The sequence below is a fragment of the Blastocystis sp. subtype 4 genome, assembly GCF_000743755.1.
Source record: "Blastocystis sp. subtype 4 strain WR1 chromosome Unknown seqid_0146, whole genome shotgun sequence".
Classification (NCBI taxonomy): Eukaryota; class Bigyra; order Opalinata; family Blastocystidae; genus Blastocystis; species Blastocystis sp. subtype 4.
This window is the reverse complement of record NW_014569401.1, coordinates 24,352-46,975: the sequence shown is the minus strand read 5'-3', so window position 1 is coordinate 46,975 and position 22,624 is coordinate 24,352. Positions and strand designations below refer to the sequence as shown.

General features: G+C 39.4%; 12 protein-coding genes across 12 annotated transcripts; 5 read left to right on the top strand and 7 right to left on the bottom strand.

Annotated features, from left to right (window-relative positions):
• Window positions 1–372: 372 nt before the first annotated feature.
• Window positions 373–2,089, bottom strand: JH06_4982 (methyltransferase; the record flags this gene model as incomplete). The annotated part of the gene is given in 9 exon segments (XM_014671656.1): window positions 373–454; window positions 485–981; window positions 994–1,137; window positions 1,168–1,230; window positions 1,260–1,364; window positions 1,394–1,569; window positions 1,600–1,691; window positions 1,722–1,900; window positions 1,913–2,089. 9 exon segments carry the CDS (start codon window positions 2,087–2,089, stop codon window positions 373–375), a joined length of 1,515 nt encoding a protein of 504 aa, XP_014527142.1.
• Window positions 2,090–2,419: 330 nt separating this feature from the next.
• JH06_4981 (hypothetical protein) lies at window positions 2,420–2,998 on the bottom strand (the record flags this gene model as incomplete). The annotated part of the gene is made up of 3 exons (XM_014671655.1): window positions 2,420–2,510; window positions 2,541–2,839; window positions 2,870–2,998. The coding sequence occupies 3 exons, from the start codon at window positions 2,996–2,998 to the stop codon at window positions 2,420–2,422; spliced, it is 519 nt and encodes a 172-aa protein (XP_014527141.1).
• A 1,349-nt stretch (window positions 2,999–4,347) lies between these two features.
• On the bottom strand, window positions 4,348–4,963 carry JH06_4922 (40S ribosomal protein S15; the record flags this gene model as incomplete). The annotated part of the gene is made up of 4 exons (XM_014671653.1): window positions 4,348–4,596; window positions 4,629–4,703; window positions 4,737–4,862; window positions 4,883–4,963. The coding sequence occupies 4 exons, from the start codon at window positions 4,961–4,963 to the stop codon at window positions 4,348–4,350; spliced, it is 531 nt and encodes a 176-aa protein (XP_014527139.1).
• Window positions 4,964–5,463: 500 nt separating this feature from the next.
• On the top strand, window positions 5,464–9,224 carry JH06_4923 (hypothetical protein; the record flags this gene model as incomplete). Its single annotated transcript, XM_014671654.1, has 7 exons — window positions 5,464–5,631; window positions 5,667–6,102; window positions 6,131–6,336; window positions 6,367–6,453; window positions 6,483–6,647; window positions 6,672–6,806; window positions 6,846–9,224. 7 exons carry the CDS (start codon window positions 5,464–5,466, stop codon window positions 9,222–9,224), a joined length of 3,576 nt encoding a protein of 1,191 aa, XP_014527140.1.
• Window positions 9,225–9,268: 44 nt separating this feature from the next.
• Window positions 9,269–10,151, bottom strand: JH06_4145 (kinase family protein; the record flags this gene model as incomplete). The annotated part of the gene is made up of 7 exons (XM_014671652.1): window positions 9,269–9,301; window positions 9,331–9,462; window positions 9,493–9,597; window positions 9,629–9,736; window positions 9,767–9,886; window positions 9,913–10,104; window positions 10,134–10,151. The coding sequence occupies 7 exons, from the start codon at window positions 10,149–10,151 to the stop codon at window positions 9,269–9,271; spliced, it is 708 nt and encodes a 235-aa protein (XP_014527138.1).
• A 1,421-nt stretch (window positions 10,152–11,572) lies between these two features.
• On the top strand, window positions 11,573–12,067 carry JH06_4144 (ribosomal protein L27e; the record flags this gene model as incomplete). The annotated part of the gene is made up of 3 exons (XM_014671651.1): window positions 11,573–11,823; window positions 11,856–11,957; window positions 11,989–12,067. The coding sequence occupies 3 exons, from the start codon at window positions 11,573–11,575 to the stop codon at window positions 12,065–12,067; spliced, it is 432 nt and encodes a 143-aa protein (XP_014527137.1).
• Window positions 12,068–14,271: 2,204 nt separating this feature from the next.
• JH06_4143 (hypothetical protein) lies at window positions 14,272–15,650 on the bottom strand (the record flags this gene model as incomplete). The annotated part of the gene is made up of 6 exons (XM_014671650.1): window positions 14,272–15,023; window positions 15,054–15,150; window positions 15,180–15,289; window positions 15,321–15,387; window positions 15,419–15,508; window positions 15,540–15,650. 6 exons carry the CDS (start codon window positions 15,648–15,650, stop codon window positions 14,272–14,274), a joined length of 1,227 nt encoding a protein of 408 aa, XP_014527136.1.
• Window positions 15,651–15,912: 262 nt separating this feature from the next.
• JH06_4142 (thioredoxin-like protein) lies at window positions 15,913–16,957 on the top strand (the record flags this gene model as incomplete). Its single annotated transcript, XM_014671649.1, is given in 4 exon segments — window positions 15,913–16,006; window positions 16,037–16,329; window positions 16,361–16,822; window positions 16,838–16,957. The coding sequence occupies 4 exon segments, from the start codon at window positions 15,913–15,915 to the stop codon at window positions 16,955–16,957; spliced, it is 969 nt and encodes a 322-aa protein (XP_014527135.1).
• A 530-nt stretch (window positions 16,958–17,487) lies between these two features.
• On the bottom strand, window positions 17,488–18,395 carry JH06_4141 (hydroxyethylthiazole kinase; the record flags this gene model as incomplete). The annotated part of the gene is made up of 5 exons (XM_014671648.1): window positions 17,488–17,556; window positions 17,587–17,655; window positions 17,685–17,797; window positions 17,828–18,233; window positions 18,264–18,395. 5 exons carry the CDS (start codon window positions 18,393–18,395, stop codon window positions 17,488–17,490), a joined length of 789 nt encoding a protein of 262 aa, XP_014527134.1.
• A 98-nt stretch (window positions 18,396–18,493) lies between these two features.
• On the top strand, window positions 18,494–19,639 carry JH06_4140 (hypothetical protein; the record flags this gene model as incomplete). Its single annotated transcript, XM_014671647.1, has 3 exons — window positions 18,494–19,261; window positions 19,292–19,423; window positions 19,454–19,639. The coding sequence occupies 3 exons, from the start codon at window positions 18,494–18,496 to the stop codon at window positions 19,637–19,639; spliced, it is 1,086 nt and encodes a 361-aa protein (XP_014527133.1).
• A 345-nt stretch (window positions 19,640–19,984) lies between these two features.
• On the top strand, window positions 19,985–20,449 carry JH06_4139 (60S ribosomal protein L26; the record flags this gene model as incomplete). The annotated part of the gene is made up of 2 exons (XM_014671646.1): window positions 19,985–20,131; window positions 20,162–20,449. The coding sequence occupies 2 exons, from the start codon at window positions 19,985–19,987 to the stop codon at window positions 20,447–20,449; spliced, it is 435 nt and encodes a 144-aa protein (XP_014527132.1).
• Window positions 20,450–20,840: 391 nt separating this feature from the next.
• On the bottom strand, window positions 20,841–21,498 carry JH06_2461 (hypothetical protein; the record flags this gene model as incomplete). Its single annotated transcript, XM_014671645.1, has 3 exons — window positions 20,841–21,059; window positions 21,090–21,327; window positions 21,356–21,498. 3 exons carry the CDS (start codon window positions 21,496–21,498, stop codon window positions 20,841–20,843), a joined length of 600 nt encoding a protein of 199 aa, XP_014527131.1.
• Window positions 21,499–22,624: the final 1,126 nt, after the last annotated feature.

Here is a 22,624-nt window from a genome sequence, read left to right as displayed (position 1 = left end):
TCTCTGTGTTGAGACATTCTCACAGTATCCTCCTCTTGGTCGTTTCGCTGTTCGTGATATGAGACAGACTGTTGCTGTCGGTATCATTAACAGTACTGTCCGTGCCAAGTAAGCAAAGTCCATAACTCCACTGTTTGTTTGAAACAGAATTGAGAAATGTGGTTCCAAGTATGAAACAATACTAAGAGGAACTCAGTTAATCGATGAATTCCTTTATCGGAATTGATATTAGAACATCCACTTGCTATGCCTATGGAATGGAACCAGGTGGAAAGAGAAAAGATATTCCAGATCAAAGTTGTGTTATTATGTGCTCCATAACCATCAATGGAATCCAATTATATCTCCAAGTTCCAATAAGAAACAAACATATTAATGATCTACTTTCCTAAACTTGCTAATAAAGAAACCAATCGAGTTACACTCCTCAGTCATGTTATATCGCTGTACCATTCTAATCTCAATACCAAGATTTCATTCCTACTGACACTGTTCCTCAGTTAGACCACATCCACTTAATCCTTTCTTTCCAAATCGATATTCGTCATCAATAGGTACTAATTCCATGGGGAAATTACTGAGGATAAACTTAACGTTCTCCTCATTCTCCAAAGGATCGAATGTGCAAGTACTATATACGAGAAATCCACCAACACGAAGCAGAGAAATGGCAACGCTGATGAATTGCCTCTGATAATTCCGATATCCATAGAGCTCCTCCAATGTCACTTCATGGGAGAGACGTGGACGTAACCCCAGAGCTGAACATGGAGGATCCAACAAGATTCGATCGAACTGCTCCCGTGGATATCCAGGAATTCGAGCCGTATTAGCATTAACTCCAGCAAGAAGCAGATTACGCAACAGTCTGGGAACCGTGGAAGGAAGATTAGACTCCAGCAATAGAAGTTCTTTCTGATTTTTCAGATTTTGTTGTTTTGATTTGTGCAATTGCTGATATCGATCTAGGATATGATCTACCTGTTCCTCTACTGATGGTATCACATCTGGAGAAATCGCATCAGCACCTCGCTTCAGCTGTTTATCACGCTGCTTTCTTTCCTTCTGTTTCTGGATACGTACCAGCTTTTTCTGGAAACTCTTACTTTGTAAAGGAGATATCATAATTTCGGGGCGCTATTGATCAAATCTCCATTCTTTTCATACCATCAAGGTGTATGAAGAATCTTGATCCACCAATCGTTTTTCTTCTTCTTCCGATAATACTCCCTAGTTCAGATTCCATTTATTAAGCATACTTTAGTCATATCTTGATATCGGATCTGAAGGGATTGGTAGCCAAACTTCTGCTTAATCACCAACAGATTATCTACTGCTTTCTTTAGACTACGGTCCATTCCCATCTATTTGTATCTCCTTCAGTACGACCTACCACAAGACCTTTATCCTCCATTATCATTGCTAAGTGGGACCATTTGTTCCCAGGGGCAGCACAACAATCCAGAATCGTCTCTTCAGGTAGAGGAGATACAATACGACTGGTAATGAGCGAAGGGAAGTTCTGCATGAGGAGCGCGTCAGGGAGCTGTTGAAGTGGAGGAAGATCAACTGTAGATGACTGAAACAAAAATCACTAACAGGAGAGACGATGAATGTGATCAATACACAGACCCGAGTCCATTGAAAAAACCTCCGCTCTGGAGAGTTGAAGAACACCTTCACCAATAATCCTAGAAATGAGGCGATATTATGTGATTTACAAATTGTGTCCAGTAAAATGGGAAAGATCTGAACCACGAGGAAGTTCACCATTATGAAGATCCACAGCCAAACAGACTCGGGTTCCTTTGACACACGACTTCGACATAGACCGTATTCCCTTTACATAAATGTCACTTCCACGCAGAACACTCTCAGCACACAATCGATCAATAACTACCTATACATGAACTATCCTCATATATTGGACAAGAGGTAAATGACGTAAATGCTCGATATCCGGACATACCGACTTGGCAGAAGGAATAATGATAAGCTCTTGAATGAATTCATGCAAATATGGCTGAACAGGTTCACGATTCTCTTCCACAAGTAAGCGATTGAAGGGTTCAATGAGATTGCTGACCATGTACAACTATATAGAATTCAATATGAATGAACTACAGCCTCCTTTCTTGTCACTTTAAGAAGGTCTATACGAATACTAGTATAACTAGGAGGTTAATTCACGAAAACAATAACTACGGAGGTGCCTGACATGCCAAAGAACATACCTGCTTGAATTCATCCTTTCCTAATCTGGAGGAAAAGAAATCGCTCACCTCTGGCTTAAAGTCAACAATGAAGTCAGAGAGGGCGATGTAGGACGAACTAACAGAAAAATCCTCTTGTGCTGTCACAGAATCTGACATTGAAGTACGAGGATCAAACAAACACTACAATCATACTAAAACCCCATTCATTGCTTATCTTCAAGCAAAGGAATAAGTTGCTTCTCAGTACCCTGGTCAATACTGTTTCCTAAGTCCTTCATCACTTCCAGTTCATCTCTTTTAGTTACACTTTCCTTTCACTCCTACAATACAGCAGTACGTAACCAAGCAACGAAACCACTTTGTCCCTCCTTTTCAGCTAATTCTAAAGGAGTCAGATTGTCCTTGTTCTTTTCAATCAATAGATTCATTACAGCACTGGAAGCACCATTTTCCATCATCACTTCTACTGCACCCACATTACTGTGATAAGCAGCCCAATGGAGACAATTCCATCCATCCTCATCCTTCATCATAGGATCAGCTCCCAATTTGAGGAGTTTATTTACAACTTTGACATCTCCAAGAGGATTCCCCATTACTACCATCAAAGGAGTCCAACCATGCTACAGTTTATGGTAATATCCAGAAATTACCTCCGATGCAATGTTTACATTCGTCTTCTCACAAAGTAAAACCAATCGATCATAGTTAGCAACTTCACCATCATCCCAACACTTTACAATCTCGTCTTTTAATACTGTTTCAGACTGATCACGAGTCATCTTGCTTAATGGTCTACAATGAATATAACTCTCCTTTCTTACACTTCAGTTTGTTCCTTCCAAGGATGGTCAAGTGATTTACCTAGGATATGCTTCTGGAAAAGTGGATTTGTGTAGAGGTTGAATGGGAGCTGGAATATATTCATAATCAGTCCATAGTGCATTCCCATTTTAAATGACATCAACCCCAAAGACATGAAAACACCCGAAAATGCTCCCGTGATTGCCTGTGTACACATAGTTTCTTCCTTCTCGAAATATGTTGTTTCCTCCACTACTTCCTGTCCAAGCATACTATTCACGATATAGATCTTAGCATCATCATGTGTTCTCCGAACAATCGTTCGAATGTAGTAGAACACAGCTGCATTAATAACAACACTGACAACATACCCAATACGTACTTTCAGTAAGGTATCAGGATTTGTAGTATCAACGAAGCGTGAAAGGATCATTGACACAATCATAACAACAATCCTCACAATCTGATTCATTCCAGGCATTGTAAGTGGCAGGAAATAGTTATCTATGGAGAAAGAAAACAAAACTTCGAGCCTCCATAACACTCTTCTAGTGTACATTAACATATTTTGTGGTATATCTGGTTATTCGAACAGCAGCAACTCCAATAGATCAAGTGATTGTACTTTTCCTAAATCATCGGAAATAATGACTTAGAAACCAATGTATCGATTTTCAAGAATGCAAAGGGTCTTGATTAGTCAATTCAGACGGTATGAATCTACAATCCACTGTACTGGTTCGATTCAACGAGTAATGAATAGAATGAGTATATTATCATTAGTATACTCCAGAAATGACATTTCATTTGAAAGTGGGGGATGATCTTCATTGGAAACGTACAATATCTCAGAAACTTGTTGCATTGTGACACATGACTGATCTCAAGATTGACCAGTTTGCTGATGTGACTTGTGATCATAATCCCATTCATAGCAGTACATCAAACGGTCAATCGATTGCCCATGGAATGCTCTACGGAAGTATGTTTTCAGCCATGATTGGAACACATGTATGAGAGTAGTTGCTATTCATTTCCAGTTACCTGGAACCATCTATCTAAAACAGACTCTTCAGTTTCATTCTCCAGTTCCTGCTGATACTCAAGTTGAAGGTACGGAATAAGAAAGCTTGTAACTGTAGCTATTATTACTATAACCCGTTTATTCCATTCGCGTCGTATAGCAGTCCTCTCAACAACTATTGTATCACCTTCAAAGAAACTTCTCTGTTCAGGAGAAGCTACAATCTCTCTTCCATCCCTTTCATCCTTTGTTTGTTGCAAACAGTTCAAATACCATTTACCAACAGTCTGATATTAACCCATCTTACTTCAGAGGAATGAACTTCGAAGAGTGAGTAGCACCGATACCAGGGCGGTTATGCTTCACAGGACTGTAGGAGAGAGAGAATTCACCCAAATAGTGACCAACCATCTCAGCCTTGATTTCAACGTTGTTGAAATTGCGACCATTGTAAACACCAACAATACATCCAATCATTTCAGGAACAATGATCATATTACGAAGATGAGTCTTCACAGGTTCAGGACGCTCATTCTCAGAAGCAGCAGCCTTCTATTTATCAATTTATAATCATCAGTTTATACAGACTTCTGAAGACGCTTCAAAAGAGCCATAGGCTTTCTCTTCAAACCACGACGGAAACGACGACGAGCTCCAGCCTTTACAATCAATTATCACACAATATTTCTTACTCCAACCAACTCCATCAGATCCTTAGGAGACAAATCAAGCAACTTGTCCAAATCAACTCCACGATAAGTAAACTTCTTGAAAGTTCTCTTCTTCTTCTGCTCAGCATTCAGAGTAACAGTAGCATCCTAACAACAATGTTATACACTGCTTTTCCCAACCAAACCATCTTTTCGATTTCCTCAATAACCCAATTCATCCAAGAACGATTACCTACAGCTTCAGACATTTTGGCTTTGTGGTAAGAGATATCTGGAGTAAGAACGAAATGGTGAGCGAAACTATCGAACCCCTTGATTCATTCAACTCTCTATTTATTGTATGTATAAATCAAATGAATTGGGGCAAATTCGATTCTTTTGTTCTCAATTTCTCGATGAATAGAAATGAAATGATAGAATAGAAATAGGAATGAAAAAGTATTGAAAGAGATTGATAGAAATGGGAAGGTGTTGAAAGAAATTAGTAGAAACGGGAAAGAGTTATAACAGCTACAGAAGAGAAAGCAGAAATGAACAAATTCACACAATCATTCATATTCGACTCCCAATGATGAACACAGGCATTTGAAATCAGAATTCAGAGTAGGAAATGTCATAGAAGAAATCTATTTGAAAGGACCATTTTCCCGGTTTGAATCGAATTGGAGGAAATCGATTTTGAATTCCAAGAAGTTATCTTCCAATTCATTAAAGTAGATGGATATAGAATGACTCATGAATGTAGTTAATGTATTTGGAAGAAATCATTCTCGACGGATTCAAGAGTTATGCCAACCGAACTGTAATCTCCGGTTTTGACAGCAAATTCAATGCAATAACAGGATTGAATGGAAGTGGAAAGTCGAATATCCTAGATGCGATTTGTTTTGTTCTGGGTATAACGAATTTGAGTCAAGTGAATTCTGTATTTGTGGAATAATGATGATATAGGTTCGTGTGAAGAATCTTCAAGAATTGGTGTACAAACAGGGTCAAGCAGGAATCACAAAAGCAACAGTGACATTAGTATTTAACAACGAGAAGAGTGAAGAAAGTCCAATTGGATATGAACAATATGATCGTATCACGATAAGTCGTCAAGTAGTAATAGGTGGTCGAAACAAATATTTGATTCAAGGTCATACTGCTCAGGTGAATCAAGTTCAAAATCTATTTCACAGTGTTCAATTGAATGTGAACAATCCTCACTTCTTGATCATGCAAGGTCATATAACGAAAGTACTGAATATGAAACCAATGGAGATTCTGGGAATGGTTGAAGAAGCGTGTGGAACCCGTTTGTATGAAATGAAGAAACTCCAAGCTCAAAAGACGATGGAGAAGAAAGACAGTAAAGTGGCTGAGATTACAAAGATTCTAAACGAAGGTAGAAGTATGATTGGGATTGAACATAGACATCACTCCAACCTTAGAGAAACTACGAACTCAACGAAGTGCCTATTTGCAGTGGGCATCGAATTCAACAGAGATTGAGCGTTTGCATCGTCAACAAACGGCTTATGCTTATTATGAAGCTCGAGAAACACTTCGTCAAGGAGATATGGAGAATCGATTGATTGCTGAAGAGCTGAATCTTCATGATAATCTGGATCGATTAAATGTGTGTACTGATGTGAACTGTGATGAATAGAAAGAGCGTGATTCTATTGAAAGAGAGATTGTTTCACTCCAAGAATCGAAAATGAGTACAAGTGGGAGTGAGTTAGAAGAACTTCATGTGAGTGTGTGAAATGGATGTGATGATAGAAACGCGAATTGGCTCAATCGAAAGAACTTGTGAAAGAGAATAGTAACTATGTGAATGAGATTCAGTCTTTGGATCGCGAGAAACAGGAAGTTCGTCGAACTGAAGATCGTATTCGAGTGACTGAGCATTCTCTGGAAGAATTGGAACTTCGGATTCGCGTTGTTGTGAGATACATGAGTGATGTATAGCAGAAGCGATGTGAAGTGGATGGCCTGAAGAAGGATGCAGAAGAGGAGCGTGTTCGTTTAGAGGAACTAGAACGACAATTGGAACGTACAAAACGAGGTGATAGAAGTGAAGGTGTGACTAGTTTCGGTGAATTAGTGAGTGCTGTGAGGATGAATAAGAGGAATGATGAATAGCAACGTCGAGAACAAGTTGAATTAGCAAGTCGAGTGAAACAACTTCGACAACGGTTGAATGCAACTGAGAGTGAGTGTCGTCGTTTGGAAGAGTTGTTAGCAAAGAGTTCATGTGAAATGGAACGATGTAGTACTGAACGGAATGCTTGTGAAAATCGTGTTCAAGCAGCACGAAGTGCGATGAATGAGATTCGATTTGATTCTGTTGGTTATGATCGAGTTCAGAGTGAACTGCATAAGACAGAAGAACATTTTGATGAAGTCAATCGTGCGTATGAGAAGGCAGAAACGAGTCTGGATCCGAATCTCCAATTCTCATATCCAGATCCTGAACCTGGATTTGATCGATCTCGAGTGAAAGGAATGGTAGCTCATCTGATTGAAGTACGAAACCCTCATTATACACGAGCAGTGGAAGCAGTTGCTGGAAACAAACTATACAATGTTATTGTGGACAATGAGAAGACGGGTCAAGCCTTATTGAAACAAAAGTTACAGCGTCACGTAACGATGGTTCCACTGACTCGAATCACTCACCACACTCTTCCTCCTCAGAAAGTAATTGAAGCTCAACGTATGGATCCTTCTGGTTCATTGTGTCTGGCTCTGACACTTGTGGGATACGCTGAGAATGTCCAAGAAGCGATTGAGTTTGTGTTTGGAAGTACACTAGTGTGTGAATCTCTGGAAGTGGCTCAGAAGGTGGCTTTCAGTCCGAATATACGTGTGCGAACAGCGACAGTGGGAGGTGAAGTGGTAGAGCCAAGTGGAGTTCTGGAGGGTGGTTCACGGAAACATGAGATTGACGCATTAGCTTCCTTAGCATCATTGAAGCGTCTCCAGAAGGAACGTGATACAGTCGAAAATGAAATGAACCGTCTCCGCAGCGAATTCAACGAATTGAGTGAGAAACACCGAGCGTTCAGTATTGCCCAAAGTCGTTTGGAACTGGAACTCCACAATCTAGAGGTGTTGGAGAGTTCTAGAGGTGTGGAAGAAGCTTCTCGTCTAGAAGAAGAAGTGAAGAGGAAACGGAAAGAAATGACAGAACTAACTCAAAGTCTGGAAGAAGCAGAGGAGACACTGAAACGAGGTGCGATTCGTCTGAGTGAGTTAGAGACAAAAGAGAAGGCAATGCAGAGTACAGGAAGGGATATCGATGTGTTAAGTGGAGAAGTGGAGTCGAGTCGATGTTTGTACAAAGAGAAGACAAAGGCATTAGAGAAGGGAGAAGGTGAAATGGAGGAATTGATATTAGAGGCGGAAGAATTGCGTGGTGAAGTAAACCGACTTCGTAAGAGTGTGGAGAATCAGAATGAAACAATCTCGAAACATAGTCAAATGATTGAAAAGTTAGAGATGGGTGTTCGTGAATTGAAAGAAACATATGAAGAAGTGAAACGAGCAGCTAATGAGAAGAAAGAAGAGGTTCGTCGTCAGTCAGAAGAGATCCGTTCCTTAGAGAAACAATTAGATCAGGTGAAGAATACAATGGAAGAAACAGAATCGAAATTGAAGACGGTGAGTATTCGTAAAGCAAAACTTCAGAAGAATCGGAAAGAAGCAGAGAATCGAGTTGAGAGTCTGTTGAATACATATCCATGGTTGGGAACAGAAGAAGGTGAGTTTGGTAAGCCAGGAACGGATTATGACTTTGGAAATCTGGATATGAATCAAATAGCAAGTCGAGTGGAATCTCTGGAGGAAGAACAAGAACAACTGGGACGTCGATTGAACAAGAAAGTATTAGGAATGATGGAGAAGGCGGAAGGAGAGTATCAGGAACTGTTGAAGAAGCGACGAATCATCGAAAATGATCGATCTCAGATCGAAAAGGTGATCGAGGAACTGGATGTGAAGAAACGAGAAACATTGGTTAGTACTTATGAGAAAGTGAACCGAGACTTTGGTTCGATCTTCTCAACTCTTCTTCCAGGAGCCTCAGCTCGATTAGAACCTCCTCCTGGAGGAAGTGTGCTAGATGGATTGGAAGTACGTGTAGCCTTTGGAGGCAAAGAGAAAGAATCGTTATCAGAGTTAAGTGGAGGTCAACGAAGTCTTCTTGCCCTCTCTCTTGTTCTTTCTCTCCTTCTATTCAAACCTGCTCCTATGTATATTCTTGATGAAATTGATGCTGCTCTAGATCTGAGCCATACTCAAAACATTGGACGAATGCTCCGACAACATTTTAGTCAGAGCCAGTTCATTGTAGTAAGTCTGAAAGAAGGAATGTTTAATAATGCAAATGTCATCTTTCGGACCAAATTCATTGATGGAGTAAGTACTGTCACACGAACAGAGGGAATCAAAGATACTGATACTATCCAATATCAAAATCAACATATCACCGAAGCCAAACGCAGAAAACGGAAAGAATGAAATTACAAAATGATAGTGTTTATTAAGTAACAGAGTAGAATAGGTTACAAGATATTAGTGATGTTCTTAAAGTAGGGCTACACTATTATTCTCTGCTTACATTTACATGTTGTAACGCCTTTGCGACAGTAATCCGTTTCGTTGGATCTAGTACCAACATATGACGGATTAGATCAAGCTTCAATATATTGGGTTCACCCTTCTTATCATAATTTATATCACGTTGCCGAATAGTTTTCTGATCCTCATTCTCTTCCATCATACTCACTTGCATCACATTCTCAACACAATCTTCCATTGCTTTTCCTTCAACTGCACTCACACAATACGATCGAAGAGTCATCGAATAACACTTTCTCTCTGCTAAATCACCCTGCAAATCAGAAATCCGCCATATTCCTCACATGATGGAAATGAAGCTTTGCATACAGACGAGGCTCACAATCAAAGAACTGCTTGTGACCAAAGATCATTTCTAGCATCATCACACCCACAGACCAGAGGTCATAACTCTATATATCAACCATACTAATCTTAAGGACCTGCGAATAACGATTATTCATGGCCTCTGGAGGAGCATAGAGTTTTGTGCACTGATCAGTAGAAGCAGGAAGAGGATACAAAGCTGGAACTTCAGGGAGAATAGCTGAACCGAAATCGATCTATTCTCAAGCATACCAAAAACAACAACGATTTTTACACTGAGCGAACGATAATCTACCACTCCGCCGACTGTGCGCAAATGGGAAATGAGGATATTCTCTGGCTTAATGTCACGATGAATCACACCTGCTTGGTGAATGTGATCCAGAACTTGCAGAACCCGATAAATGATTACTTTGTAAAGAATATCATCTTCACGCAGCTGTCTCCAGAATGGCTATATTATCAATGTATCACTGTACGTACAGAAGGCTGGACGATCATGCCTTCAGATGACTGTGATGATGGAATCGTTTTGTCATGAACTGTATCACTCGATTCTTGATTCCAGCCCCAGATCCGCCGAAATCGACTTAAATACCCCTTTTCTTGGGACTTAGAAACAACAGTAGAATGATCATCACGAGCTCGATCTGAAGCAGAAGAAACATATATCATTTGTGATAAGGATACTCCTTCATATCGAAATACTAACCATGGAATGGAAACAACACGATCTGGAAGAAAGGGAGATGCATTCATTAGTAATCCAATATCCTGAATGAAGCATTCCTCATATCTAGCAGTCATAAAACGAATGAACAACTACTGAGCAATTCCATCAACTCCACGGAATAATAAACCCATAAAGATCTCTCGTCGTGCAGCAAAGATACTCTCTATTCCCTTCTCCTATAATATCAACTCAAAGTGACATGATCACAATTCGAATTCGCTTAAGAACAAATAGTGTCTGATCACGAACATGCTGAGCCATCCAGATATGACCGAATGAACCACTATTCAACATACTCTCGGAAATGACATATTCCTTTTGGTTGCTTAGTGAGCTACATCCCAGATTAACATCATTGAAAACTCCCTCTATACTCACAATCAAGACTTTCTACTACCAAGTAACAGCTCAGTATCGATAGGATGAATTGTAATTGTGCTTTCTTCGATTTCGATTAACGAAGTTGAGGCATCGATGGGCTTGTAAGAAGAAATGCTTTTAGCCTGCTCTAATGACAGAAATGGAAATAATTTGATCCTAAATATCACAAACCAATCCTTTCATCACAAGTTACTATCGTAAACTTGAAGTAAATTCTCCTCTTTCTTCTTGGCTTCGGTGGAATACATCGACGGAAACGAATTCAGAAGCTCATACTTGTTAAGTGGTCCAATTGGTTTCTGGATCAGTTCTTCATCTTTTGATATTATTACTGAACTTTGTCGTTCCTCAATAACAACATCATTTGCTGTAAGAGTGATAAAAAGAACAACGAAGAAGATCCATAGTAGATTCCTTCTACCAACTTTAGAATCACTTTTCCACATCTCGTTTAACGGATATGGAGAGAATCCAGATACTAGAAGGAATTGACGAAACAAAACTAATTGTAGCTGCAACATGACATCAATGATTGGATTATTCTATTTAATTGCAGTGAGGGGTCATTACCATTCCATATCTGGGGACAATAATTCTTGTGTATGATGATCAATTTCCTATGCAGTTCGCAATTATAGTATTCAATTATGACTTTATCCAGAGATCATCATTTGAGGAATTACGTAAGTTAGCGCATGCTCATGAGAGGGTAGTTATGCCCTTTTTCTGGACAACTAGTCTTCTATACTCAAGCGATAAACGAATAATGTAAGCTATTTTATGGTTTTTCTGTGTTCTAATACTATAGATGGTAAAGTGTCTTAAGCCCGGAAAGGTTGTGGTCATTCTGTCTGGCAAATATGCCGGTAAGAAGGCTGTCATTGTGAAGGTGAACGAGAATGCCAACGACAAGCACAAGTTCCCTCATGCTGTCGTTGTTGGTGTTGAACGTCCTCCCCGCAAGGTTGTTCGAGCCATGGACGAGAAGAAGATCAACAAGAAGACTCAAATGAAGGTTTTCACCAAGGTGATGAATCTCCAGCACTTCATGCCCACTAGGTTTGGAATAGACTTATGAATTGACTTCTTAGATACACTGTTGAGTATGATTTCAGTGCTCTTCCAAAGGAGGGAGTGGAAGCCGCCGAGAAGAAAGCTGCCTTAAAGACCATTGCCAAGACCTTCCAGGAGAGGTAAGCAATATAATGGAATAGTGATTTCCAGTTATTTGAAGCAGAACGAAAACGAAAAAGAGAAGACCAAGGCTGGTGTTGCTTATCTCTTCAAGAAGCTCTACTTCTAAGGCAGAGACAGATTCTGTGGTTTATCTTGAGTATGAGAATGATTTGTTTGATAAGAAATATCTTACTAAAAGAAATAGATCACAATTAGGAGCGATGCGGTAAGGAGAAGTCGTGGTTTGGCCTTTGTGGATTTGAGTAGTTGGAATAACCTCGATAAGTCGCATAAGGTCTAGGATCGGAATGAAATCAAACACATACTTCGAGGGAGTTTGGAGTGGATCATTGGCTGGTTGAGGATACATATCCATCGGCCGAGTATTCAATCCATAAAGCCGTTGCGTAGAAGAAGTATATGGGGTGCTATAGCGGTTGGTGTATGCATTAGCATCAGTTGTACCAATTGCATTATTATGATTATTTGAGGAATATGAATTGGTCGAACCAACTGTCCCATATCGATTATTGACAGCGTAACGATTCGTTGTTCCGACAGCATTATTAAGGTTATTGAATGAGGAAGAAGGAATTGGCTGAGAAGCAGAATCATGAAAGATGTATTTGATCCCTTTCTGAAGACGATTCCAGAAACTATCTTCGACTGGTGCTGAGTTGTAAGAATAGACAGGTGTATCCTCAACAATCATTGTTGTTGTGTCCATAGGACCACCATAATGGGACTGAGTCTTCACCCGCTCATTATCTCGAATTGCATTCTTTATTACAATGTACATGGAGTATTCTGGCTATTTCTCATATTCAATGAATGACAAGACCATTATCAATCGGGATGAATTCATAAACTCATTAATATACGAAGATGTCTTCCCATTGAGTGACAAACGCATTTCCATGTTATGCTAGTGATAATCTTTTCATTCCTATCCTACCAATTTTAAATACTGTTTCATCTCACTAATCTCTTGATAGATTGCTTTGTATGTGTACTCATTCTGTTCTAATGATAGAAAGAAATCTTCTAAGAGTGATGGAAACAGATCGCCATTACCTCTCTGTGTCAGGAAATCGGATGTTAGACAAGCATATATCAATCTCCACTCATTGGTTCTATATCAGAAACACATTTAAAGAGTACATATTCTTCATCTTCAGTTGACCCGACACAAACCCTAGTAGAATGATAGCCAAGAAGATGGTAAGAGATATTTGAACAGAAGAACTACAACTGAAAAGAAGGAAGAAGGGAATGAGTTTAAGAGAAGCAAAAATCGTGCGAATATTGGTTGTATTCTTGGAACGAATGTGTGATGTCATATAATAGAGAGTAATACCCAGACAGATACTACTATAACTAGAAATGAAAAGAATGATAATTTCGAACACTAGAGAAAAGAGAGGATGCTTGGTGATAATCAGTTGAAGATATCGATAGAAACTATGACAAAGCATGAATCGGGTGAGCAAAAAGATAAATGATAGTTTGATGATTAGCTGTAAGGTACGAGATCGGACTACTCTATAAGTCACAGGAACGAAATAAGTAGACAATGTTGTTACTGAATAGCACAACACAATCAGAACAATAATAGGAGAAAGAACCAAAGAAATCGTATACAGAAAGATGTCGTTAGAATACAGTCTAATCAATCAATGTTAATGTTTTCACCTGCTTGATAGCATATTTGTATAACAATATTGCAATTAGAGTCAAAATGGGATACAAGAATGAAAACTCTTGAGAGAAACGAACATTAATGCTCATCGTATTGTCTACATCCTTGTAGTCATTCGTGAGTGTGATAAAGGATCGTCCATACGGAGATAAGTAGATTGTTGAAGTAACTTCTCCATCCCGAATGCTATCATAAAAAAGGACATTGTTAAGATATCGTTTGCTAGTAATGAAATCTTTCAACGAGGATAACCTCACATATCCATCAAGGAAACTAGTAATAAAACGAAGGATCGAGGAATCAGGGCTGTCAATGGAATATGAGTACTCCTTTAATCTCGAGGATAGCGATACCTTTTGCACAGACCAAAAATTGCGTAGTGAATTTGTTCCATTGATGCGCAGAACTACATTCTGTCCCTTTTTGAGCTAGAACAATCAAAACGGTTGTCCAAAGATACCGTAACAGTCTTTGTAAATGTAGATCGATCTGAATACCCCCAAACAGTGAAAAGAAGCAGTAAAAACAGAGTGATTCTTCCCAAATACCTCATCTTTGATTTGAAATGATGGTTATTATGAGTCGGTAAATTGAATCAATTCCCGTTATTATCAAACAAACAAAAACATCAACTAGTAGATTATTACTATAGAATGAATGATATCAACTATTCTTACCAAGTCACTATCTTCTTCTTCGTCTAATTCACAGAGTACTCCGGCTTTCTGTAATTCCTCTTTCTTCAGGCTGTTGTTAATCTTTCGGACTTCTCCACATAGTGAAACGAGCTCTCGACTAAAGACACTAAGTCGATTTGGATTTGTTGGAGAAATAGGTTCCTCTTCCTCAATCAATTCAAGAGCACTCTGTTGGCGAGCTTCTTCTTCCATACGTTTCTTTTCTTCTTCTTCTTTTCTCAATCGCTCTTCTTCAAGTTCTCTTATTCGTTCCTTCACTCTCTTTTCCATCTCCTCTTCCATTCTCTGTCTCTCTTCTTCCTCAATCTTCTTCCTCTCATCCTCTAGTTGTTTCAATCTCTCTTCTTCCTGCTTAATTCGTGCTTCTTCTAATCTTATCTTTTCCTCTCGTTTCTTCACTTCTTCCTCTTGTTTCTGTCTTTCAATTTCTTTTCTTTGTCTTTCTTCTTTCTCCTTTCTCTTCCTTTCCTCCTCTCTTCTTCTTTCCTCCTCTAGTCTTTTTCTTTCTTCTTCCTCTTTCCTTCTTCTTTCCTCCTCCAATCTTCTTTCCTCTTCTTTCCTCTTCGTTTCCTCTTCTTCTTTTCTCTTCCTTTTCTCTTCCTCCTCTCTCTTCGTTTCCTCCTCTACTCTCTTCTTCCTTTCTTCTTCCTTTCCGTCATCACCTTCCTTTACTGTCATTACCTCAACTATACCTCAGCCTCCCATCATACCAATACCAGCTTCATTCACTACGACAGCAGAATCATTGCCAATCAAATGATTTTCAACAAGATATCGGAACGTGAGGGTTAACTGAACAGCAATACGGTGACCCTGTAATAATCTACTGACAATAATCTTACATCTCTGTTCGCAAAATGCTGCTGTGTTATCAGAAAGCCTTGTTCCACTCCATGTTTCTTCAAACCTTCATTAAATAGAAACAAATTCTCAGTCTTAAATGGTTTGAACTCTACACGTAATATATAATATAGATAAATCACTTGGGTTTCTATGCCATCGTCCCAAAGGAGTTGTCGGGAAGAGATGCTCATATAACATACACAAGTACTACAAAATCATTTCCAACATCTAATTCCACTTCCCCATTCTCCAAAGAACTGGGGAGATCACTATCCACAGTTATTCCAATAATTCTGGATATAGCATCTGCTACTGCCTCTGAAAGTATCTATGTATCAACTATTCAATTCACGTCAGACAATTCCTTCTCGATGTTTATAATCTTGCATAGCTTCCGTTAGACTACTATCGGGATCATCAACAACCAGTCTTTCTGATTTGATTTGCGGTATTTCCTCAAGTGGATTCATTTTTGGATTCAAACCATTTTCATAATCCTATTGGAGAACCAGATCTGGTGCGCATTCTGTAATTTCATTGTCTTCAAGTTATCTTAAACGCTTCTATGAAACTAGACTAGCTCGAAGCCAAGTAGAACGAGCTCACGGATCTTTGACATGAGACCCAATCAATCTTAATTCACTTTATTCTGATTGAGAACGTGCTGACCTTATTTCATTTTATTAATTTCGAAGTTTCCACTTTTTACCATCATTTCATTCTTTCTTTATCATGGCAGCAACAAAGGGTAGTGTTTTATTAGCAAAGAATGTACTCATTGAAACTACTAAAACTGGAGACCAAGTACTAATGGAATGTGGAAGAGGTACTATCTTGATTGTACTGTTATTTTTAGCTGCATATACAACTGCGCGAAGTGTTTTCCACACCAAAGTATTCCGTCTCAGTCAACACATTGATCGTCTGTGTACTGACTGTAACTACTGCTTATTTTTAGACAATTCTGTTTCTGGGCTCTTTCCTGAAGAACAGAAGAATCTGAACATCACTCGCGAAGAGGTTCAGAATACTGTTCTTGAAAATGTCAGAAGGGCCCGTGACTACTTGTGCAAAGTAAATCCATCTATTTTGAAGGATAAGCTTGATGTGAAATTCAGTGTTATCATTGAAAAACCAACTACTGAATCTGTCTTTCGTTTCTCATTTTATTGATGTGTAGAGACTTCCTGTTTCAGTGTTGATTCAGCCAATGACAAAGTGCCATCAGCCTCCCATTATTTGTGATTTGTATCATGTTGTTCGTAGTAACGCTGTCGTGAAGGACAGTTTATGGGTGAAGTATTCTTGCTTTCCTTTCCTCATTCTCAGACAACGTGAAGTGTATTACCAGAAGAGTGGCAAATCCGTTGAGGAAATTCTCCTCAGTGAGAACGGCCTAGTCTTCGAAGGTGGCCAAAGCAATTTCTTTGCTGTGAAGAATGGTACAGTATATACTAAAGGAGAAGGTATATTACAAGGCACTGTTCGCAACCTTGTTCTTACAATTTGTGAGAAACTTGGTATTCCATTGTGTCTTGAAGCGCCTCGTGTTGATGAGATTCCTCTTTGGGATGCATGCTTCATTACGAGTACAAGCCGTTTCGTGATGAATATCGATACTCTTCGTGTAGCCATTTGGAATGTGTTTTATAGATAGGAGGATGGAAAGGTATTGAAGGAATTTGAAAAAGATAACAAGATCGTGGAGTCAATTAAGCAGGCGATTGACGATGAGTTGAAAGTGGAGTATTGTTCTTTCTATTGTATCATAAGTTAGGTGTGAAGATGCATTCTTGTGTGTTTGTTTTAACAAATCTGTTGCTACTATAAAACACTAGTTGACAATCGTACTCGAATCACGTAATATGGCAAATGAATAAATGCTTCCTACTCTTAATATGACAAATTGCTTCTACCTGGAACAATCATGATATCTCGCTTCTTCGAACGGATGCTTACAAACTCTGCATCATCCTATAGTAGTGAAAAGAATACAGATCCTTACTTCTTCGAATTCATGAATAGCCTCATTTCCATCTCCAATCAACTATTCATTATGTTCTATTCCATTGAGTAACCTTGATGGTAATTGCCGCTAGTGAAATCGCTTCATCACGATCCAACGATGTATGAACGATTTCTGCATTCTTATTTACAATCACATATCCAATAACTCCTGAAAATCCTTTAATGCGCTCCAAAACAGTGTTTAGATCCATTCCAAAATGACTTACAACAAACAAAAGGGATTATGATACCCACTGTAAGCACGCTTACCAGCAATACCATAACAAGAGTGGCCTTTGTTTAAGCAAATCTAGCTCTAGCCACAACATCTTCCTTTGTCATCAAATATAAGGCATCCATCAACTCCATCTATCATTCAAGCCGATCCTATTAACATACACGAAGAGAACCCGGTCCCTTTGCCTTCTCTCTCGCCATCTCACTTGCAATTCCGAAACAAGCAAAAGTCTACAATCAACAGTATTCCTTACTCTTACAAAAGCAGTTGCTTCCATGGGGGCAATTCCAATTGCCAGGAATGCACAAATGATTGAAGTGAGAGAACAACCAGCAGCAGTGATCAAAGTACACATTTGCTCACCATTATGGACTATAGATCAAAAGAAACTCCAGCTATAACCTTCAATCACACGCTCTCCGTCTGTCACATAATCGACTTCACCTGAAATACCCACAACACACTTGTATTCTTTCGCAAGAGCCTTTCCAGCATTCAGAGCAGCCGCCGAAGAATCTGTTGAGTCAACACCTCGTCCTGAACTAATTGCTCCAGCCAGAGCCATAATCTCAGAAGCATTTCCACGAATCACGGTTGGATGATACTTTAAGAGTTCTGAGCAGGTCTGCATACGAAGAGGCGTTGCTCCAGCACCAACAGGGTCTAAAACCCAGCACTTTCCGAGTTCCTGGGCCTTCTGTGCAGCTTTTGTCATTGCTTCGATCCAGCGACGAGACAGAGTACCAATGTTAATGAGAGTTGCACCACAAATGGTCACCATATCCTCAACCTCATCAACTTCGTGTGCCTAATCGTGATTCACAATCTCCTCATCTACCATAATCGGGGATGCACCTATCGCCAATAAAGTATTGGCCATAATGTCCATCGACACGTAGTTTGTAATACAATGGCATAGAGGCACAGCCCTACGCATTGACTCGAGAGCATCTGCACACTGCTGATTCATCAATAATTCCAGTGAGAAAAAGATAATGGAACAAAAATGTATAGTGATACAATAGATTGATAATTATGTATACAGTTATTCATACCATTATCTCACCAATGCTAAATCTATTTTCATATGGCGAGGATGAAGAAGACAGCAAAAGTGATTTTAAGTTGATTTGTTCAGGAAACATAACGTTTAGAGAATCCATCCCTTCGAATGTCAAAGAAGTGAAAGATGAAAGTGGATCAGTCTCTTCTTCAGCACCAACTTCTTTGTTCGCTGCGGTTCCTGAAGTGAAGAAATCAAAGAAAACCATCAAGAATAAGCAAAAGAAACTACTGGATATTGCAAAATTCGCCAAAGTCCCTGTTGAGGAGTTGATGAAGGAATTCCAGAATGAACCCAAAACCTCTGAAACCACCAAAAAGACTTCAGTATCTTCTTTGTCGTTCTTGCCTGCTCCTAAACATTCATCGAATATCAGTTCTAAGGAGAAAGAAGTCGTAGATGAAAGGAAAGAAGTGACTTTTGAAGAAAAGAATGTGACCAGCGTAGAAGGTGATATAGTTACTGAAGAAGAGGATCCATTTTCAAAGTCCAACGGCGTAATTCCCCTCAACCCATTCTTAAACGATTTAGAAACAATTCAAGCTGATCACAATCAGGAAGAAGTCACAACACCATTTGTCTATACTACAGTGACTCGAGAACCGAGGACAACCTCAGTGAGAGAATCACCTCCTCCTTCAATGAATACAAGTGAAGTTGTTCAACACGGATATGGAGGAAACTTCTCTCAAAGTCAATACGAAGCTTTTATTCGAAGGTCAGGGATGTTAGCCACAGCGAATGCGGCTACTTCTGCCAGTGCAAATCTACTTGTAAGAATGAAAAGATGGACTGATATGTAGGGTGAAGATGCAAAGTATTACGACAAACAAACAAAACGCGCTCTAGAGGAAGGATCAATACGGGAACTGAACCAAAATGACCTTCATGACCATAATGATCAACCAGGAAGTGAGTACTGGGAGAAGAAGAGGGTTTGCTTGTGTGTTGAGATTGATACCTAGAAACGACAAGTGGTCGCAGAAGAATTCGGAAAATACGCTCATATTGCTCCAACGCAGGTCCAGCAGACGCGCAATCAGATCACTTCTCTTGCTGCTGAGGCTATTGTTGCTCTTGCTGAGCAGGATGAGAGGAGAGCTCAGATGAGAAAGACAAAACGTGAGATCCGTGCGAAATATGGATGGTAATGTATTTCGTGAAATGGATAGGTCTCATATGTTTCATTATCTTCTATAAATATCTGTCTTGTATCTCTTTTGGTTTCTTCAAAACTAATCAAATAACCAAATGATGGCCATAAATCGATGAGTCCTATAAGAATCATGTTAGACTAATTTATCCCCACCCCCCTTATTTCCAATTCCTCTAACATCAAATCGCATTGATATACCAGTTCATAAACATATTATGAAGTTCAAGTATGTATGCTTTTCTCATTTTACAGTGGGATAAGTGATAGTTGGAAGATCAATGGAATGATGGATGGGATCTGTTCGTTTTCGTGCTAGATTCTTGTCCTAGTCTGAGATAAAATGAATATGAGTTCTAACTTGGTTTCTAGTCCTTGTGTCTCTTCTTCCCGTCGTACTACTCGTAAGGCTCATTTCACTGCTCCTTCTCACATTCGTCGTGTGATGATGTCTTCTCCTCTGAGCAAGGCCCTGAAGGATAAGTACAACGTAGATTCGGAGGTGTGGGATTATATTTAGGTGAATGCTATTCCTGTTGTCAAGGGAGATAAGGTGAAGGTCACCCGTGGTTCTTTCAAGGGCAGAGAAGGAAAGGTCACTGAAGTCTACAGAAGAAAGTGGGTGATTCACATCGAAGGACTCACTCGCGAGAAGGTGAACGGATCTTCCTGCAAGGTTGGTGTTGATGCCTCTAAGGTTGAGATCACTGAGCTGAAGCTGAACAAGGACCGTCAGAACATCCTTGAGCGCAAAGCTGCTCATAAGGCTGCTGGAAAGTACACTGAGAAGGACGTCAACCTTGACTAATCAGGATTCACTCTTTCAGTCATATGAAGTGGTATATTTATTGACTGTCTGTTAATAAACAATAAGTTGATACACACTAATCTGCAAAGGAATGAATTTGAGAAGGAAGAGATGAGAGAAGGATAATACGTTCATCGTGGATTTCACCCTCAACAAAACCAAACCATTGATTATGAAGGACATTCTACAAAAACCTGGAAGGATATATAAATGACACAACCAGGTCCTAGACGATTAACATATGAATACAACTGGTCCTTGTGTTGTTTTTGCCTGTTTGTCATTACTTCAAACAATAAATACCAGTAATCATCTCCCCGAAGAGCCTTGCTCTCGATCCAGTTGATTTCCTTCCATCCTCTACTTGTGAAGGATCTCCAGAGATTCAGATTCAAGGATATTTGTCAGTGTTTATGGAAACTGGAAACTGGAGAACCACATCAGGAGTCTTTGAGAGACCTTCCAGTCTTGCAGTTGCCTCAGAAATGAATGAAATGTTCTGATTGCGTAGCTGCTCCTTCAGAAAGTATTCATACTCCAATCCAGACGACATTCGAACCAGATCGTGTTTCAAGACATCGGATGCTCCAATAAAATTACATCGCATGGCCTATAAATGATGCAAAGACTCCTTATTCACAGTATCTCGCAGTCGATCATTTGGAATAAGACTAGGATTCTGGAGATATCCTTGAGCAGTCATTGAATCCACATTGAGATAACACTTCAAAAACACTCGTAGTAGAACCGGTAGTAAAAGCTGTTCCTTTTCCGAAATCGATTCCAGGGACATACCACCATCGAATTGAGTAATTAGTTGACTGATATGTGCTTTTGCAACAGCTTCGTGCTGTACTTCCAATTCATGTAAAGTGGCTCTAGATTGAATCAGATAATCTTCCATACCGATATATCTGCTGGATCGAGTTGTATGGAACATTTGGAAAGCGAGATGCCTCTTTTGACGTCAATCGTTTGTTGTTCAAGATCAAAGTCATACAGACATTCCTGATTTGGTCTTTTTCATCCGTAGACACATCCGTAGACATACGAACAAAAAGATGTCTGAATTCCAAAAACAGTCTCAATTTTTGTAACCATCGAAAACAGATTAGTAACCTACTTAATGGATTCTGGCGTATGTACGGTAAAGATTGTGACGCCAAAGTTGCGGACGATCTGTGCTATTGCTGTGGAACCCAAGGATACTGTCTTGGATGTCAAGACTAAGGTTGAAGTCATTCTTAGGTAATTAGATGACTTTTAGGAACAAACGAACAAGAAACAACATTCATTCCAACTCTACTACAACAAGATCTTATTAATGAATGATACGTTACTTGCAAACATTCACCCAGGATGTGATCAATATTCTCTCATCATCGAGTTCGGTTCTGAAGTTGATTACAAATTCTTGCTAGAGAACGGGACGACTCGTCGAGCTCGAGTGAATGAATTTGAATCTTTTGTTGTTATTCGAGGTTACGCAGCTGTGGGAATGTACTGAGGTGTTCATTGGTAGTCTAGTATTGGATGCAAACCCGAAAATGTGTTGCTTCTCTGTAATAATATCATTCCGATTAGTTCTGTATCTCCACGGAACTATCATTACGAAAGTAGCTGTTTTCAAGTTTTGCTTGTACCTGTATGCATCTATCAAACTAATTACATGTAGTCTACAGTTTCAGCAACATCATATCCTGATATTACTACTACAGTTCAATGGTAAGAGTGGATTGACTTTTCTGATCCTAGTGTGAATGAATCTGGAGATCTTATGCTCTGCTATCATGCTTTGGCCTATTTTTTTGTGAACAATTGTGTTGATTATATCCATCTAACCGATCTTGCTCTAATCATTCACCGATCTCTCTCCAATACAAATACCTGCATTCCTAGTAAGATGGACTACATCCTTATTTATACTATCTACACAATGGTCCGTGAACGAATTGGAAATGATTTCTTTAAAGGTACACAACAGCGTGATGAACGCATTCTCTTTGTCGAGAGTCTCTATGAATGTCTCTATGCACTTGTTCTACGCTGTAGGCTTTCGCTTTTCTTCATCCCTGTAGTTATCAATCTCCATATCCCCATCAGCACGGATGTATTGGAGTGTCTCCTCTATCCCATTGGATTGTATCTGGAGTTTTTCTCCGTTGGTAGTGTTCG